General features: G+C 36.1%; 1 protein-coding gene across 3 annotated transcripts in view; it reads left to right on the forward strand.

The window, feature by feature from the left end:
• Window positions 1-19,593, forward strand: part of fancl (FA complementation group L) — a 43,276-nt gene that overhangs the window by 16,835 nt on the left and 6,848 nt on the right. For 2 of the 3 annotated variants that reach the window (XM_062970280.1, XM_016990726.2), the window contains exons 7-15: window positions 1,261-1,329; window positions 11,049-11,199; window positions 12,414-12,497; window positions 13,625-13,670; window positions 13,750-13,831; window positions 16,520-16,636; window positions 17,465-17,536; window positions 18,230-18,294; window positions 18,919-19,059. In XM_062970280.1, the coding sequence (XP_062826350.1) occupies window positions 1,261-1,329; window positions 11,049-11,199; window positions 12,414-12,497; window positions 13,625-13,670; window positions 13,750-13,831; window positions 16,520-16,636; window positions 17,465-17,536; window positions 18,230-18,294; window positions 18,919-19,006 (774 nt within the window). In that variant the 3' untranslated portion in view covers window positions 19,007-19,059. The remainder of the gene's footprint in view (window positions 1-1,260; window positions 1,330-11,048; window positions 11,200-12,413; window positions 12,498-13,624; window positions 13,671-13,749; window positions 13,832-16,519; window positions 16,637-17,464; window positions 17,537-18,229; window positions 18,295-18,918; window positions 19,060-19,593) is intronic. The other variant, XM_003216144.4, reaches the window with a different exon arrangement.

Genomic DNA, 19,593 nt, shown 5'->3' on the forward strand with positions numbered 1-19,593 from the left:
TCGAATGTCAGTCTTTTGCCTTGTAATCATGAGTTTTATTAGGGTGGATTAGGGGAAAGGTAGTGGTCTTTTCATCAGTGTTCCTATTTTATGATCAGCCAAACTTAGGTTTCTGTCTTATGATTAAGTATATGCACAAGTCCCATTTATGACATTTATGTATTCATAGAGTGAGTACAGTGTCTGCCTTTTGCTTGTTTGTTCCATAGGCCTGAAGTATTCTAATTATGATGAGTGGAAAGCTGAACAGTCTTCCTTCTCTATAAAGTATAAAATGTGTGTAGTGGTAATAGTAGGAGAAATAGTATTGTTAATAGATATTGTAAAATTGAATTGCATGATTAGAATCCATGGAAAAAAATCTCCCTTTGACAAAAAATGTCCTGCTTCAGGTAGAAACCTGTTGTTGCATGCCAAGCCTATTTGGATGCCAACAGAGTGTTATATAATGTAATATATAGGATATAGCATATAGGGTGTAGCATGAAGGGTGTTAGAAAGCTAGGTTTATTAAAAGCTGAAGTCAAGGCACACACTACTACAATATGAATAAGGTAAGATATGAAAACATTGACACTTCTGACAACATTCTGAAATGTGAGCAGATGTGACTGATAATAAACTCTTACAAAAAACTTGCTAATTATTCCATATAAATATCCTAAGATTCCAATATTTAAGAATAGTTAATTAGACTGTTAACTTTGCCTGTCTGGTTTTAGCCACCATCGTGAATTGGGCACTCAGATGGCTAGAACAAGAGAACAGAATTCGAGATAGAATCCAGATTTCCTGACAAATCGCAAGGACCTTCAGTGTAAAGTGATATCAAGGTTGTTGAACATGACTGTTTCAACATGACCCTGTATATAGAGCAATGCTATGAAATCCAAAAAAGAAGTTGTTTTTACAGCCAGCTCATTGTGCCTTCCCTTGAATGGTCTACCTTTACCATTTATAAAACTGCAATAAACATCATAGTTTCCATAGTTTTTTTTTATTATTTCTTTTTTTGGTCGGTTGTTTTGCGCGGGCTCTGCTGGTTGGACTCTCTTCTTTTTTTTTTTCTTTTTTTTTTCTCTTTCTATTTATCCAGGCACCCCCCCCCCCCCCTCTTACCTCCCCTTTCTGGTTTCACTATTCAGCTGTTAATTTTATCTGAAATTCTAATAAAAATTTATTTTAAAAAAAACATCATAGTTTCAACTTGTATTTATTCTCTTTCAATTTTAGATTTTTAATAACTTAATTTCTTTTCAGTACCCCATAGAACCACCAGATTGTCTTGTGGATTTACCAGTCCAATTCTGTGTCTCCTGGATTCCTCAGGTAAGCGGTTTACCTTTGTTATCTCCAGTTGTACCCAACTTACCTACTCAATAGGCTGCTAGCACGTTGTGTAGCATGACATCTGAGTTTGTCCTATTTCTCATTGTTTATTGTTGGAGGAAGGAGTCATCAAGAAATAAGTTCACAAGCACAGCTGCTCTGGATAGCCAGAATCACATGCTTGTAAACTTTTCCTTGTAACATAGACCCCAGCTTTTTGCACTCAGTGATGGGCAGGATAAGATCTCTTTGCTTTAGCCCAGTGGTTCTCAACCTGGGCCTCCCAGATGTTTTTAGCCTAAAACTTCCAGAAATACCAGACAGTTTACCAGCTGTTAGGATTTCTGGGAGTTGAAGGCCAAAACATCTGGGGACCCACAGGTTGAGAACCACTGCTTTATAGCCCATCTTCCAAACTGTGGTCAAACTACCTAATAATCTCCCCACCCCCAGCAGTCTCCCTATATCTCTGCTTATATTTCCTTTTTTATTGTATTTTGTGGAGGAATTTAAAGTTTAATTGATTATCTGGCTATAATTTTACAGTTTTGGGCATTTTCATCATAGGGAAGATGATACGTTTTGAAAGATATATTTAAAAAGCTTTCAGATATTGCCCTGGCAAAAAGTTTGTGTGGCAGCACCCTAGACAGAGCCTCTTTTACTGCTTCTGTAATGTTCCAAGTTTTTCTTTGTATGGATTAAATGTTCACTTAATAGTACAGCCTTGGCAAGGAGAACCTAACCAAGAGTTCAGATATCTGTCTTATGCCTTCTTTGCTGATGTTTCTTTAGGCTATGTGGCATTCACAGCTAGGTCTATAGCCAGCCACTACAGGTAGTGCTGCTAACATTGATGAAAAAATCTGGCCACAGTTCAATTTAAATGAAAGATGTTAAATGAGATCTCCTTTTGTATATACTCATATATGGAAACAAAAGACTACTGGGGGGATGGGGGACAGGCACCTTTTCATCTTTTCCCAGAGGGAAAAAAAAACAGACAGACAGCTAATATTCTAATTTTTGCCTTTCAAGGATGGTTTCGTAGGTTAGCGATTTCAGGAATTTCCAACCATTCTGGTTCTGTCTCATATTTTAATTCAGATTGCAAGCAAGTTAAATGAAGGGAATACTGTGGATGTAGTATATCTTGATTTCAGTAAGGTCCCTCATGATACGCTTGCAAAGATTCTAGTGAAATGTGGGCCCAAAGTTTGAAAAGACACATCTTAGCTACTTTGTTTATTTTTTTAGCTGCTACTTGAATTAATGTATTAACTACAAAATGCACTAAAATACCCTGTTTCCCCGAAAATAAGACATCCCCAGAAAATAAGACCTAGTAGAGGTTTTGCTGATTTGCTAAATATAAGGCCTTCCCCTAAAGTAAGACCTAGCAAAGTTTTTGTTTGGAAGCATTCCCGCCAAACAGAACACCAGAGCTTGCAGGATCGGTAAATGTACGTACCATAGTTTGGTGTACATGGAAATAATGGTAGTAACAAGAAATTCTTGATAAGATTCACAGTTTGTTTGGTTATGCTGGTTTGTGATGACAACTACTGTACAGTATATAATAAATGTTCATTTTTTTGTTCAACAATAAATGTGAATTCTTCATGGAAAAATAAGACATCACCTGAAAATAAGACCTAGCGCATCTTTGGGAGCAAAAATTAATATAAGACACTGTCTTATTTTCGGGGAAACACGGTAGGCAATATGCTTTTGCTGCAGTTATTTTTGAGAGAATGTTGATTTTGCAGATCCATAGATTTCAGCCATCTCTCCCCTCACCCCAATAATTGAGATTTCATATGGGTGAATCCCATTTTTTGTGGGATCCTTCCCCACTGAAGAAGAATATTACTGTGAACATTCATTGTTCACAGTAGACATATAGATCCCACTCAGGCAGCGGATGGCATGTCTTCCTTGTTTTCAGTAGTTTAGTGTTCAACACTATTGCCGCATTCTTGAGTATTAGTACCTTTGTCATGTTTCTTATTTTTCTGCATCCGGTATTCCTCAAATTGTCTCTGTTTTGCTATAAGAAGTGAGGGAAATAAAGGGTCAACCCTAAAAGTAAAAGTTTTGAGACCAAAGGATGCCAGCCAAGGCTGAGCACCTTCATCAATTCTTCAACTTATTCCTGAATGTTTTCCTCAAGTGTGACAAGAACAAAAATTTACAGTAAGTGACCGGAATTACATTTAATCCAAATGCTATCAATAAATTTGATTTTGAACTTAATATTATTAGTGTAGGCTCTAAAGAATCATGAAGCTAATTCAAGCCCATGGGTGACTAGGTAAGGGTTTCCCTACATTCAATACTTTTCACTCTTGATTTTTTTCCCATTTCAAAAAAAGAATAAGAGAGAGGAAAGCAACATGATCTTGGCTATTGACTCCAGTTCAATAGGGACTCTTTCCTACAGGTAGGATACCTTCAACTTTAATCACTGTAGCTCTGCTTAACACAGCAAGGAGGAGCAACACAAAGCTAGCTGGAGTGAAAATTCTAATTTACTGAAAGTAAACCTAGCATAATTGACTGATGATAAGGTGTTACACCAAAATCCCAAACAAAGAGCTAAGACAAATCCACAGATACTTTGTGAAATCAATAATAGTGGCTTAGAATCTCTGATTTCCAGTTTAATTAAATATGTTCACGTGGAAAAAGAAATTACATGAGAAACTAGTATTTACAAAACTAACAGATTTCTCACACTTACCTAGTAAAAAACTTCCTTGTTAGAAATGTTGTCATTACTGTTAAATGTAGCTACTTGACTTCTATAAATTATTTGTACAGAATTATTGGTTTGTGCTGTTCATGGGATGCCCCCCTCTGGCAAGAATGTAAAAATACCTAATTTTCCAAGAATTTCTTATATTAAAATCATTTTATTTATTGTATGTCTAGTGCTGTGAGATAATATGGTGCCTTTATAACATAGCACAAGCAAAACAATACATACTCTTGTCATCCTGATCTGCTTCCTACCTTATTCTGTGCATACATGATAATGTTCATGTAAGGCTCAGGCGTGCTATGTGGTTTGAAAGTTTGGTCTGGAGTTAGGAAAGTGGTGTGAAAATGGAAGAAATATCAACAATTTAAGATATGAAGATGACATCTCACTACTAGCAGAAAATAGTAAAGACGTGGAACAATTACTGAAGAAAATCAGAAGAAAAGTGCAAATTTGAACATTAAGAAAATAAAACTCATCCAAGTAATTGATAAAGATATTAGGCCCAGTGCTATTCAACATCTTTAACAATGACGATGGAATAGGCAATAAAAATGAAATGTGCAAATATAGGTGACACCTGGCTTGAAATCAGTATATGTAAAAGCGATTTAGGGGTCTTGGTAGACCACAAGCTGAACATGAGTCAACAGTGTAATGTGGCAGCTAAAAAAGCCATTGTGATTCTAGGCTGCATCAATAGGGGGTATAGAGTCTGGATCAAAGGAAGTCATAGTCCCACTTTATTCTGCTTTGGTCAGACCTCACCCTGGAATAATAACACTGTTTTGGATTCTGGCAGCACAATTCAAGGAGGATATGGATTAGCTGGAACATTCCAGAGAAGGGGGGCCAAAATGATCAAAGGTTTGAAAGCCATGAATCCCTATGAGGAATGACTTGGTCAACTGGGTATGTTTAGTTTGTAGAAAGGAAGGCTGTGACTAGAAATGGGAGCCATGTTTAAATACTTGAAAGGATGTCAGATTGAAGAAGGGGCAAGTTCATTTTCTGCTGTTCTAAGGCAGTAGTGCTCAACCTGTGGGTCCCCAGATGTTTTGGCCTTCAACTCCCTAGAACAAGGAAATAATTTTTTTAAAAAGAGAAAAGGATTTCAAAACCAACAGAGACTATGTAGTGTCTGTCAAGTTCAGTTTGACTGATGGTAAATTCATGTAGGCATGGAAAGTTGTGAAAGAGCAACAACTGAGCATCTGGTCAGGAGTTACACTGTCCTATCATAGATTTGTTTCTAGTCACATTTGAAATGTGTTTGACAAGGTACAAGGTCGTGGTCAGTATTCTCATCCAGATTACAACCTTCTAAAAATATATATGTGAGCTGTAATTTCACTAATTTGATATTGCAGTATATAATCATAAGGACCACTTCCATATATTGTTGGCATCTACAGTATGTAAGGTCACACGTTGCAAAGTTATGCTCATGCAGCTTTACCATTATACCTTTCATTGAACATAGTGCTATAAATTGAGGGTGAGGATTGTGAAAGTCAATAGGCTTTCAAAACTATACGCAACCTGTAATTGACGAAGGGCTAATTTTTACCTAATTACTGGTATTCCTATGTAGACAAACATGCCCAAAAGAAAAAATGAAAAATGCATCCCATCATGTTTAAAGGTTGTATGCATAGAAAACTAAGAAAAGAATCAGTTTATTATGCTGAAGTTTATGATTTAAGAGACATGTACCAGGGTTTTCTCATTCTTACTTAGCTTTGACACTTCATTGGGCATTTGTGTATATGTGTACCTAATTAAAAAATAGGTAGACTTTTAAAAAACAATACATATATGAAAACATATATGTTCAAACAACAATAGATACATGTATTGTCAAAGGCAATATATACATGTGTTTTGCTCTGCTCTAGATACTTTGTGTATACAACATGATGTTTAAATTTTGAAAGGTATTTAATTTTTACATTAGGAGGTCACCTTAATGAAAACGTTGACAAGAACCTTAACACAAACAGTGCAAATGTCAGTGTTAGAATACCAGCACACTCTTGTTAAAGAGAATATGAATACATTTCAGGTACCATAACTGATTTCTTTCCTAAACAGCTGTTTCCTTTTTCATGTTCTTCTTATACTTTTGGACTTTAAGCTTGATGGCGGTTCTCCCTCCATCCCCCCCCCACCCCATTCTGAATAATAATAGACATGGCTTTATGGCATCTGTATTAAAAATGGGTAATTTTCCTTATGGTCCCTGTCTTCCTGCTGGGTTGATAATGTTTTGATGTATTTTTCTTGTGCTCTGATGAGAGGTCTGCTGCTGCTGCTCTGACATATTCATTTGGATGAATAATTATAACGTGCACAATGTCAAGCTGAAGATGGTAGGGTTTTGTGCGTCATGACAAGCCTAGTAGCCAGTGCAGGTGTCTCACAGCATGAGCAGTAGCAGCCAGTGCATTCTGGCTCAGAGGAGACATTTCCGAATAGTCAGAAATCAGCACCAAGGGCAAGGCTGCTGCCATTGTTCCACATGCCAAATAAACAGAGAGCTTCCCAATGACAAGTGCTAGTACGTCTCCTTACTTCAGTTTCATACATCATTTTTTCCTAATTAGCCAAATAAATTTTGGGTCTACTCCATTTTAGGGAGGGGGAATATAATGCCTGCATATTTTCACAGAACCTCATATTAAAGCCTTGTCATTTCGTTTGAAATCTTAGTTAAAAAATTTTCGGTAAAATATGCAGTGCTGGATCTTCAAAATAAGCCTGCTGCATTTCTAGCTTCTGTTGCTAAGCCTCCATTGGAATTGTGGAATATTGAATCAATAACACACAAAGGCAATAACATAGAATAGGGGAGAATTAAAAAAAAAGATTTCAAATCCAACACTTTTTTCTTTTCTTTTTCTTTTCTGGTAGATATGGGGATTGGGAGGGGTGCTCAAAAGCAGGTTCAGCTTGAGTAAATGACAAATGGAAACCATTTTCCAGGCAAATCTGAAAGAATCATAAATTACTAAGAGAAGAGACCTGGCGGGTCATCCAATCCATACCCCTGCTGTGTCAGAACCTGTTCATTGCACTGCATTTTCCTCATGTTTTTGTCTTAATCCTTCAATCAATGCAGTGGATATTGCCTAGCTAACACAGTCTTTTCTCCATTTTTTTTTAGTTGAAGGGAATTTTAATTTCCTCTTAAGTTTTAGCTGTGGTCTGTTGCTTTTAAGTTGGTGGTTTCCTATCCAGAATTGGTATTAGGAATCATGTAGGCATCTGCAGCTACTCACTTTGTGTCTCACAGATGCTGGTTGCTTCTAGAGAAGGCTTTTACATTGCAATTGTACTGTCTTATGTAAGGATGTTTACAGAAAGTTCAAATACTTTTTTCAATTTGCAACCTGTTCAAGTTGGATTTCTCCCCATTGTTATTTTTATCTTCCTTTTTTAACTAGAGAAAATTCATTAATGGAAAAAACAAACAGCTGCAAAATGCCTTTCAGTTGCAAGTGGTAGAAGCGGTCTGTCTGGAAGACTGTGCTGCTTAACATTTCTAATGCATGTTGCTGAGATTAGCAAGTCTACCCCCTAGCATTTTCCAAAAGGCCTAAACAAGTAAAACAAATGTGGAAAGACTTTAGGTAATCTAATATATCATTCTCTTTTATAATGAACTCAAGTTGTCATTTGTCTGTCAGTTTAAAAGTGAGATGGGTCCACATGAGCATAGGGAAATAGTTTCTGCATATCTAGGATGATTTTTTTTTTAAACCCAACAAATCTTCAAACTACATGAGAATCAATGGCTTTATAGAATGCTGATGGCAGACTTTATAGATGCATTTGTCAGCTATATTCTGTCAGCTCACAGGTTCTTGTCAGGTATTTAGGGGGAAGTTTAAACGAATTTCTTATAATATAAAGGGCGGGGGTCTGAAGCAGTAGTAGATAGACATCAGAGCTATGGAATCTGACTTTTTTTTTTTTGCTACACGCCCTAAGACCTGTCAATTAGGTGAAGAAACCTACCTTTAGAAAAGTACCCAGTATTTTTGGAGGAAAAAACTGAGCTCTCATTCACTATATACAAACAACTACTTCTGAAGACATTTGTTGATTTTCTAACTGAATATCGAATTCAAAGGCATAGCTCTGTTAGTCTAGACCAGGCATGGGCAAACTTGGGCCCACCAAGTGTTTTGGACTTCAAGGATTTTGTAGCATCTTAAACTGAAAGTAGCTTAAGCCTTATGAGGAGCCAGTTGGTTGACATTTTTGCTAAACAATTGTGAATAAAAAATCCTTTGAAATCTACTGCATGTCATGTTCACCGATATATCTTTATCTTCTTTCTGTCATCTGTAGTCAGTTGGTGTCAATTCATTGGTTGAGTCCATAACAAAGAGTTTAGATAAAGAATGTTTAGAAGTCATATAGGGTATGTCTCTCCTTCCTATCCTACGTATACAATATTTTAGTTTAGGCAGGTCTGATGTTACATAGAACAACATTAGGAATAATTCATTATCCCATTCCCTATGCATTGACTGGAGCATCATTCCTGGCCATGACCACATGTGTCCTAGTGACATGCTAACTTGCTGATTAGAATATATATTGTGAAATTGTCTTTCTAAAATCTTTTGAGGTACAGATTGAGCGTTCCCCTTAAAAGAATTCCTAAATTCGCAGAAATCGTCCACAAGCGTGGTTGAGAAGTGTTACCTTTGTTTTCTGATGTGTCAGTGCACACAAACTTTATTTAATGCAAAACAAACAGAGAAAATATTGCATAAAGTTATCTTCAAGCTATGTGAAGAAAGAATGTTGTGTTTAGACTGTCTAGTCCCATCTCTATCATGTCTCATTAGATACAAATATGCAAATACAGATCTTCCAAAATCCCTAATAATGAAAACACTTCCTGTTCCAAGCATTTCAGATAAGGGCTACTTGACATGAGGTATAAGATGCCACTAATAGTTCTCCACTGTGAATGTAATAGGTATTTGTATGTAGTGAGTGAGTTTTTTCCTCCAATTTTTTTTCCAGATACATATGTCTGGAAAAATATTATACATAAAATTCAGATGTAATTCCATAAAGATGGCTATCATGCATGTCTTTGTGTAAATCCACACATACGTACATGTGCATATGGATATACTAGAGTCTATATATTACTCTGAATATTCCTTGAGCTGAGGGAAAGTCCAAATATTTGACAAATAAATAAAACCTCTACCTAAAATCATTAAGCAGTATATTTGACACTAAATATCTTGTCACATATAAAAATGAAAATCATCCAAATTGCTTAAAGGAGAAGTGTTCAGAAATAAACTGGTGGAAGTGTAAAATGGGTGATAAATTCTTTATGATTTGCATGACAAAGTAATGTGGCTGATTTTAAGATAGAGATTCAGATACGCATATGGAAAGTTAGTTGGCAACATCAATGAACCATGCAAATAAGATCAGATGAGCAGTTCACTTTAAGAAAAGATTTGGCCACCTTTTAAGGAATATCATTGAAAAATTGCAATTAGTATTAAAATTAATTGGATTTCAAAATGTATCTGTGGATTCTAATCCCTTGATGTTCCTTTATTTCTACTGAAAATCCTTTGAATTCCCTAAAGATAAAGATAAAAATGATTATTAGAGGATTTATCTGTATGTGATGTAGGGAAATGTGAAAAATCAAAATGGAAAGCAACTGTTGCAAGTACCAGAAAATTATGCTATTAATTTAAGTGTCATCAGAGCACAAAAGATCACATTCCTAGACAGTGTGAAAATTATTAAAATACTGGAAATAATAGTACTTAAGATGAAGATATTATGCTCTAAGATCTGGTTAAGTGACTGACACTATTATATCACTTCAGGTATTATAAAAGTAACAAAATGCTTTTAAAGATAATAAGCGTTACATTTTGAGATTGGCAGTATTCACACTTTTCTGCTTAAGTGCTTTCTCACTTTAATATAATTTAATAACAGTAGTAGAAGAAAAAATCCTGCATTTTCTTTCACAAGCTATAGCTCTCTCTTCTTCAATATTTTTACATACATAAAGCCACACCAAAAACCATCTAAGCAATTTTAAACTATCCAAAACTTTATCAGCGTCTTTCAAAACTATTGAGAATAATGCATTACTCTTAGAAAGTTAGTACTTTAGAAATGAAAATGATTCATCTTTTTATTAAAGAAAATACCTTTCCTAAAATACATTTAAAGACCTGACATTGTAAAGTTTTGTGATACATGCGTTCTCCAAAATACAAGTCTGCTCCCAAAAAATTCCAGTGTTTTTGAGAATCAATTTTGAATGTTTGTTAAAATTAACAAGTGAGTAACCATACATATCTCCCTGAAATGTGAAGTTGGATCCTGTTCTTATTCTAGTTAGGGGGGAAAGCCCACATTACTATCAGTGTGGCATATTTTTAGACCTTGTTATTCCAAATTATAATGGTACTTTACTGTGACGGAATTACCGAGATCTTGCTTTGCAGAAACTAAGGATTCCTCTCTTAATAATTATCAAAGGAAGGGTTTTTTTTGGGGGGGGGGGGCATATACATTGCACACTAGAACATTAAATTATGTAATAAGCTGTGTATTTTTTTACTTCTGACGTAAAAATAGCACTAAGAGACATTTATCATTCATTTCATGCTTCTAGCATAACATTTTGTGGCGGAATTAATTTTTTTAAATGGGTTTGAAAAATGAGTCATAATACAGCCAAAGAATACATCCCAGCCAATATGTGGTCCAGTCAAAACTCAAAAAAGTGTTTCAGGAGGGGAAAAATCAGTTTCTTTCTGCCACATATTTTACAGATAGATTTGTGTTGGTCCTTTAAAACATTGCAACAGGCTATTTTGCGATTTTCTATTGCTGTTGGTGAAATGCCATCTATAAAATTTGTTACAATTTCCTTCTCTCTTAGAGTTCCTTATTAAGCATTCACAGTCAGTTCTTGGCAGCGTTAGAATTGCTGAAGGAGTTTTGGAATGCTCTAGATGAAATTGATGAGAAGACCTGGGTGCTTGAGCCAGAGAAACCCACACGGAGTGCCACAATGCGAAGGATTGCGATCGGTAAGCACAAAAGGCACAACCTTGTGTCTGCTCCATTCACATTATTGCGCCTAAATAAACACAGAAAAGGAAAGGGTTAGAAATTATTTGTTTTCATATAAACTGTGCTTGCAAATAGAGCACGCTGATTAATATTGGCTATTAAATCTGATATGGTTTATCAATGTAGGATCAAATATTACCATTTCAAAATGCAGATTTCAAGTTTCTTTCCCACCTTTGTGTACATTATTCTGTAAACTACTATGTACGTGGTTTTCAGTAACAGGGCTCTTATTCAGTGTATTAAATTTGCATATTAATAAAACAATAGTTATGAAAGGAACATCTCGTGGTTTAGGTCCTCAGGAAAGCTCTGATCAGGTATTTACTTCTACATATGCTTAGAATCTCTGAAGGGAAGAGTCCCTTATTTCTTTTTCAACAACTTATAAGATAAAAAGGAAGAACCTTTACACATGCATTTGAATGTACTTAAGAGTTTTCATAATTAGAAACGATTGTATGGAATTCCCATGTTTTTAGAAAATTGTTCAGCAGGGACAAAGACACTGGGGATTAGGCTAATGCAAGTAGCCCTATTCCCCATATATTATCAGGGATTGTGCATTTGTAGTCTGAAGAATTAGTCTGACCTTTGTGTCCCTGAAATTCCTGAGCCATGTAATAGTAAAGTCATCGTGTTTTCATTAGGACCATTGTTTCTCTTAGATTCGAAACGTTGGTTTTTCTTGGTTTACTCCTCTTGCTCAAGAATGAATGCCTTGTCTAAGATGGAACCCTTCAACCACAATTTCTGTGACCATTTGTTTTAAAAAGGAACAAGAGCGGATATTTGATTGATTAGGGATATTTTATTAATAGATAAAACGTGGGTTTTTATTTTATTAGTTTGATTAATCTCAGCAACGAATCAGCTAAGCATGGCAAGCTGAATTAATAATGTGCTTAAAATATGTAATCATATTGATAAGTTGAAAGTAAGGTGGAGGTAAAAGGACTAGAAAACTTGGAAGTTTTTTTTATTTTCTACGGAAGTAAAAAATAAAGAAAACCTTGGGTCTTACTGAATTTACAGGAACAGTGTTTTGGACATAAGACTTGAACTACATTAGCTCTTGCATATTATGTTCCTATTCAGTGCCTGAAGTTTAGATGAGTAAGAATGAAGCCATATTTATTTTCTAATCTATTGTTCTATATGTGCGTTTCAGGAAATAATGTTTCAATTAATATTGAGGTAGATCCCAGACATCCAACCATGCTTCCTGAGTGTTATTTTCTTGGACCAGACCATGGTAGGATGATTTTTATTTGAAACTGTTATTTTGTTCAACATAATACCTGTTTTGTAGCAGCATATCATGTAATGCCTACTTAAGAGTAATGTAAGTCAGGTATGCTTGGTTCAGACAAACCAGGCTAAAAATATATCAATGAATTAAATTTTTAGAAAAGTGTTTGCATTCATTTCAGAAAGTCATTGAGGGTTTGATATGCTTCTGATCAATTTTGTATTGTTTTAACATATTGACATTCTGATCTAAAAGATACATTTAAATGCAGTAGCCCAAAACCGCAACTTTTCCCAATCTGGATCGTACTGTGAGTGACAGAAAACTTCATCTTTTTCTTATATGGTAAACCCATATATTCCGGACAAAACTTTTCTCTTTTGGCATCATCCTCAACACATTTTTCTTGATCTTATAAAGCAATGTGTTTAAAGATTACATCTGCATAAGCTGTGTCGATATGTTTTGGCCTGATGGTATCCCCAATGGCAGTAACACCTTTTATGCATCTCAAAATGCCTTGCTCTTTTACAGTTATGGCTGCTTCCTGTGGAATCTGGGGCCCCTGAAGTTCTAGAATTCTTTGGTTGATAATTCTAAATATCTCTTCCTAAGTTGCAGTTCATGGGATTCCATAGAGTGTCAGCATTGTCAGCAATTGCATGCTCTGGAAACCATGGCAAACCAATATGTGGAAACATCGGGTGTGGACAATGGTCACTGTAACATACTTTCAGAATGACTGAAGATGTGATAGGCACTTATGGTGAAGCACTTTGATTTCAGATTGAATTTGGGAATGTGGTAGCTAACTACGTATTTGCTACTTGATGCATACACAGTTTCTTCCATTGCTGTCTTTTCTTAAAACTCAGTAGTGCCAACATGGTTGAACCTCATTGTATTGTGACTTATCAAGTTTATATCTTGCCAAAGCAACGATAAGGCGAACTGTCATACGATTTTTCTAGGGCTGAGAGTGTAACTCACCCAGTGATCGAGCAAAGGATTTTATATAAACCTTTAGGATTTAGCAGCAATCCTTCATTGGCGAACTCTGATGTCCACAAATTCTCCTTAGCAAAATAATGTTTATGGTGAAATTCATGCATACATTTGTTTGTTTTCAGTGGTAAACCCCTTGAAAATCAAGCTGAACAGCAACATACACTTATGGTAAGGGAAATTTTGTTTATAGATTTTTGGTTGATACCTTGATTAAGGCTCAACACTATTATTTTCCCTTTTCCTCTAGGGATCCAGAAGTCAGTTTATTACAAAATTTGAAAGAGATTTTAGAAATTGATTTTCCATCTCGGGAAGCTCTAGAAAAATCTGTAAGTTGCTCTATGGTTATATTATCTTCATTACATTTTAAATATCATTTGTTGGGAAAAGTTAGCACTTGCTATTTTTCTCTTTAAAAGGATGGAGGTGGATATGGATTAAACATATACAAAGGATTTTTGGGAAAACGTTAATTATTTTAAAAAGGTTTGAAATGTGGCATTTACTTGGTATGAATAAGAGTAATTTGAAACATGGAGATTACTAAGAGCATTTTACACAACACAAAGGATAAATTTTGGATGCTAATACAATTTAAATTTGTTATCTGTCTGGTTATTAATAAAGGATCCAGGAATGTCCAAACTATTTCACCTACGGACAATTTAGTGGTACTTCATTATAATTGCAATCCATATCAACCACTTTGTGGAGAAAGTCATTCTTATTAAAACTTAGAACCTGCAGAGTCTGGAGATGCGTCCAGGGCTCCATCTGGTCATTTTTCCTATGATCACTTCCAGTTATTCAAACATGATGGTGCGAACAAAACATTTCAGTCAGTTTGCCCCGGCCCATGTAAGCTTGAATCTTACCCATCTTTGCTGATAGAGTTGCTTGGGTTGTCCAGATGCCTCATCACATCGCGGGGAGCTGCTCACAATCTTGAATAAAATAGTGATATGCACAATTCTGAAGATCTCCATATATTCAAAGAGAACTACTGCCCTGTTGCTAATAACCCCCTTTTGGAGCATGGTGCTTGAGCATGTGGTACCTGCTAAGTTTAGGACTTCTTGGAGAAAAGAGATAATTTGTACTGATTTCAGTATGGCTTCTAACCAGTGCACTATTGCTGAGGACAAGGTAAAAAAAAGACACTATTAATCATCCTGGATTATAGCTCAATAATAATCCTAGATCTTTTTTGTCATCGGAGACATAGATGGACTCTGTGACTTGGGAGTACTTGAAGCTGACTTTGGCCTGTCTTGTCAGCTAAGGCCCTTTCTCTGTCAGAGATAACTTAGCCGCAAGAGTGCATTCACTGGTAAATTCCCAGTTAGACTACTACAATGCAGTCTGTGTGAGATTGTCCATGAAGACGATTCAGAAGCTGAAGAATGCAGAAAGCTAGGACAGGATGTAGCAGATACACTTCTGGGTGGAACATCATGCAAAAATTATATATTATCTGTTTCAAAAGCAATTGCGCTGGCTGCTAATATGCTTTCAGGCTGAATTCAAGGTGCAGGTGGTGCAATTTAAAGCCCGAAACAGCTGGGGACCCCAGTCCTTGAAGGGGTGCCTCTCTCTATATGCACTTTTCTGAGGCTTAAGGTCTCTTAGAGGGGCCTTCCTCTGTGCCTCACCAGTCAGAGCAATACATTGTGGGAGGACACAGGAAAAGGCCTTCTCTGATGGCATTGCAGTTATGGAACACCCTTCTCTTTGAGAACTGTTTGGTCCCTGTATTATCATCATTCTGGTACCATGTGAAAATATGGTTAAATGGTCAAGTTTTAGAGTCCTAATTAGTTTTTTGCAGCTTTTACATGTGCATAATTTTTTTTTGTTTTAAATTGTTACCTGTTGTAATTTCATTTTAGTTTGTTAACTTGTTTACAGTGTTCCCACACTTATTGCGGAGGTTATGTTCCAGGACCACCTGCAATAAGTGAAAATCCGCAAAGTAGGGACACTATATTTATTCTATGTGTGGAGGAGAACAAACTACAGACCACTTACTACAATGCAGTCTGTACTTTATTTTATTAGTTACAATATACAGTACACCAGCAAAGAAGAATGGAAGCTAAATAACCCTTTTTTATTTCCAATCCTTCTCTACCCTCCACCCACCCTTTATTTCTCCCTTTCCTCCTTCCAAAACCCTTTGCACAGCGCAAAAACCCACAAAACAGTGAAAATACTGTGATAAATTGTTACATTAATATTTATTGAAAACCCATGAAACAGCGAGGGAGCGAAAAGTGAACCGCGAAGTAGTGAGGGAACACTGTAATATGTTTTAGCTTATCAATTTTTTATTATTTACACTCGATTTAAATTTATTATATTGATTTTACTGTTCACAGCTCTGATATATCAGGAAAGAGATCAAGATATATTTTACTAAAACTGAGACAAAATAGCCTTGCTAAGGAAGCATTTTAAAATTGAGAGTGTAAAAATTCATTCCACACAGATGTTTTCAATATTTCTGAACTGATATAATTAAGAAAATATGTTTGTCCATTTGTCCTGCTAAAGGAATATTGTTAGATTTGTCCAGGAATGATAAATTGCCTACTTAGTTCTGTCACTTCATTAAAGACATTTTATCAATTAAGAGTACTAATCAGTTCAGTTTGTACACAAGTAAAACAATAGTTTTAATAGAGGGAAAGCATGCTTCCCTTGTTTTTAGATGGTGTGTACAGATATAAATGACACATGCCATCTGAGAAGAGACACTCCCTTCTGTGTAAATGGGAAATCCGAAGCATTATGTAGATCTTGTAAGTACCTGTATTAAAAGTTGTACAATTAATTAGGGTGGCTTCAGTCACAGATTGGTTTGGTTTAAACTTAGATAGGCTGTTATAAAAGGGTTCATTTATTAGCAATGAAATAACCATACGCTCAGTTTTTAAAACCGAAAGTGTGGGACATGTTAAGGCACATGAGCGATAAATACGTTGCTTCTGATAGAGCTGCATTCTGTATTTTTTAAGGAATTTTCCATGGACTGTGGGATCTGCTATGCTTATCGTCTTGATGGAGCTATTCCAGACCAAGTCTGCAATGATTCCCGCTGTGGCCAGTCTTTCCATCAAGCTTGTTTATATGAGGTAAACCTATCTGTCCAATGTCCAGTTCCATATACATCCCAGTGTTTATATATGCTTGCATCTACATGGATTATGTAACTAAAAAATGACCCAAACATTTAAAAAGTACATAGTTGAGTAAAGATTTTTTTTAAAAAATATATACACATTACTAGAAAATCCTAATACTGCATATTATTGCTTGCTCCTCAAGCTATCACTTCACCATTCTTAGTTTTACTCAAATGATATTATGTTTTAATCATCTTCTAAAATAGCTATGTTTTGTAAAATCTGATTTTGGTTTAAAGTGTTTGACTTATTTATTCACTTAATCCTCATTGATGGAGGGAAATGATGCTGGGTGTGATTATAATAGCCAATTGCTTTGTGTCCCAATTACAAGACCAGAAGTAATTGATAGTGATGGATAGCCTTAGACTGAAATGTTTTAATTGCTTTTTTATCTTTTAATGGTACTTTATCTACTTAAGTGTAGTTCTAAATCATTTTAATATTGTCAATGGTTAATCTCAATTTAATGTTCACTTTTTTGTATATGTTTAGCTCAACCTTTTTTTTAAAAAAAAACTGCACCTTGACTCCCAAATTTGGGAGACAGGTGGGATAGAAATAAATAATAATATCCTTGCATTATCCCAAGGAACTACAATGTGGTGCTTATCTCATTTAATTCACAGTACTGTTATATTCTTACTTCTAAGAAGGATTTCACAAAGTAGTCTACATAATAAAAATCTGAAATATTCCTGAATACTAAACATCAGTTGCATTCCCATGACTGATTTTCAGATGTATCTAAAAATAAAACCATGTCTTTCTCTGCAGTGGCTACGTGGGCTCCCATCTAGTCGGCAAAGTTTTAATGTCATCTTTGGTGAATGTCCCTATTGTAACAAGGTGAGGAACAATGTCACTACACAATAATAGGATTAGGTCTGTTAATGTTCCCAGCAGAGATCCTGTCCAGTAGTTATGATGTCATAGTCTTAATTTAAGACATTGTTAGACTACTTAATTTTTGCAATGTTGCACGATTGCAATAACTGAAAGTACCCTTAAAACCCTACCTTTTAAGCCATGTAGCACCCCACATCAATATAATTTTCCAAACTGTTGCAAAACAAGAGTGGTGAGAACATATCCAGTTTCTCCCAGTAGCAAGGTGTGATGTGACATCACTAAATACTCCACTTCCTAGCACCTTATATCTTCCTTTGATGGAAGGGCTACATGGCTTTAAATATAGGACTTATTTTCTCTGGATTGGTGAGAGGAAGAATCCACAGGAATCAGTCCATCACTGCCCAGAATAGGCAGGGAAGATGACATCATCAAACCAAATGTTTTTAGGCAGTTGCTTCTCATTTCTTTCCCTGCCCAGAGCAGAATTCTTCATATCTCATCTCCTTCTTTGCTGTCATTTATGTGTTAGGTTTTCTCCCATGATCTTACTTCTATTTTTTTCACCTTGGTTTTTCATTATTTGTACTTTATGCATTTATTTTTCATCAATGAAAAACAAGTATCTCTTTAAGCCAATTTCTTTTATATCTGTGGTTTGCCTCTGAGAACTGTCACTATCTGTTGCAGTGCAATGCTCTTTGGGCTATTTTCACAAAGCTGATGATGGTGTTGGTCACTAATCTAAACTTGCAGTAAGTACACCTGCATTCTTATTTAGATGATATATTTCTCTGCAGATGCTACGCAACCTGAACATGCGCCCAGGGGCATTGTTTCTTAATAAACTTTGAGAAAACCCACTTGGACCCATCTCAGATCCTTACACATCTGGGGGTAGTGTTCAACACCAAATAGTGGATGGTGTTTCCCAAAAGTGAGAGGGTTGGGGTTCTCCTGGAAAGATCCAGAAGGATTGTGTGGATTTATCTGGTCAATCTCTTCAAGATACGGCAGTTCCATCGTTCTGTTTTCATGTAACACCCCGGCAGATATTTCTGCATCCCTATCAGCTTCTTATTGCTTTCAGGAGGCCTCTTGCCCCCTTTTCCCCTAAAGATAGGAGTGTCATCATTAGTCCAGGAAAGCCAAAGTTAAATCTAGAGCAACTGATGCTGCCTTTGGGAGATAGGTGCTCCAGGGTAATTTAGCAGTATCAGAAACCACCAGTTGGAAGAGGAGCTTGAGTATGTCCCATTAATGTGGATTTCTTCTTCATGGCTACTTAGGGGGCTGTTTTTCGTTGTTAGATACGTTTTTTTGTGGAAAGAGGGATGTTTCTGTTTGGCTCTGCCCTGTGTGTTTTGTTGCTTTGTTAGGAGAGCTGAAGAGCCAAGGAGACAATGGCCTGAAAACTCTTGGTTTGATGATGCCATCTTCTTCCCTGCTTGCTCTGGGTGCCGATAGGTTGACATCCCCTCTGTGGATTGCTCCTCTCAACAACTCAGAATGCTCTTTCAGTTAGTATCTAATATAGTGTTCTACTTTGCCTACTTTACAAGACTGCAACAAGAAAGATTCTGTTCTGCTGGCCATTTGGGTGCAGGAGCACGACGCTTCTACCCAGCCTCTACCAGCGAGGGAGGCTGCAAGAAGGGTCCTCCTTCTGATTGTCACAGCCTTGTTCATTAGCAGGACAGGAGGAAACATCCCAAGCACCAGCAGAACAGACCACCTTCAGCCAATGGAAAAATAGGCTTGAGAGTGTTTACCATTGTGGTGACAAATGTTAGTGAACACGGAGCAGGTACGGATCTGTATGTCTAGGTTATGAAATCTGTAATACATGTTAGCCTTTTTTAAAGTCTTAGTATTAGAAGATGTTGATATGTTGTTATAGCTGTTTCCCAATTGAATTGAAATTAAAAATCTGCCTTCTTTCTCTGGAAGATTTCATTAAATACTCTTATAGTATGAGCTTAAATATTTAATATAGTATGAGGTGCCCCAATTTGGGTGGAGGGTTAATTAACTTTTTTAAAAAAATAATTGTA

The sequence above is a fragment of the Anolis carolinensis genome, chromosome 1 (assembly GCF_035594765.1).
Source record: "Anolis carolinensis isolate JA03-04 chromosome 1, rAnoCar3.1.pri, whole genome shotgun sequence".
Taxonomy (NCBI): Eukaryota; Metazoa; Chordata; class Lepidosauria; order Squamata; family Dactyloidae; genus Anolis; species Anolis carolinensis.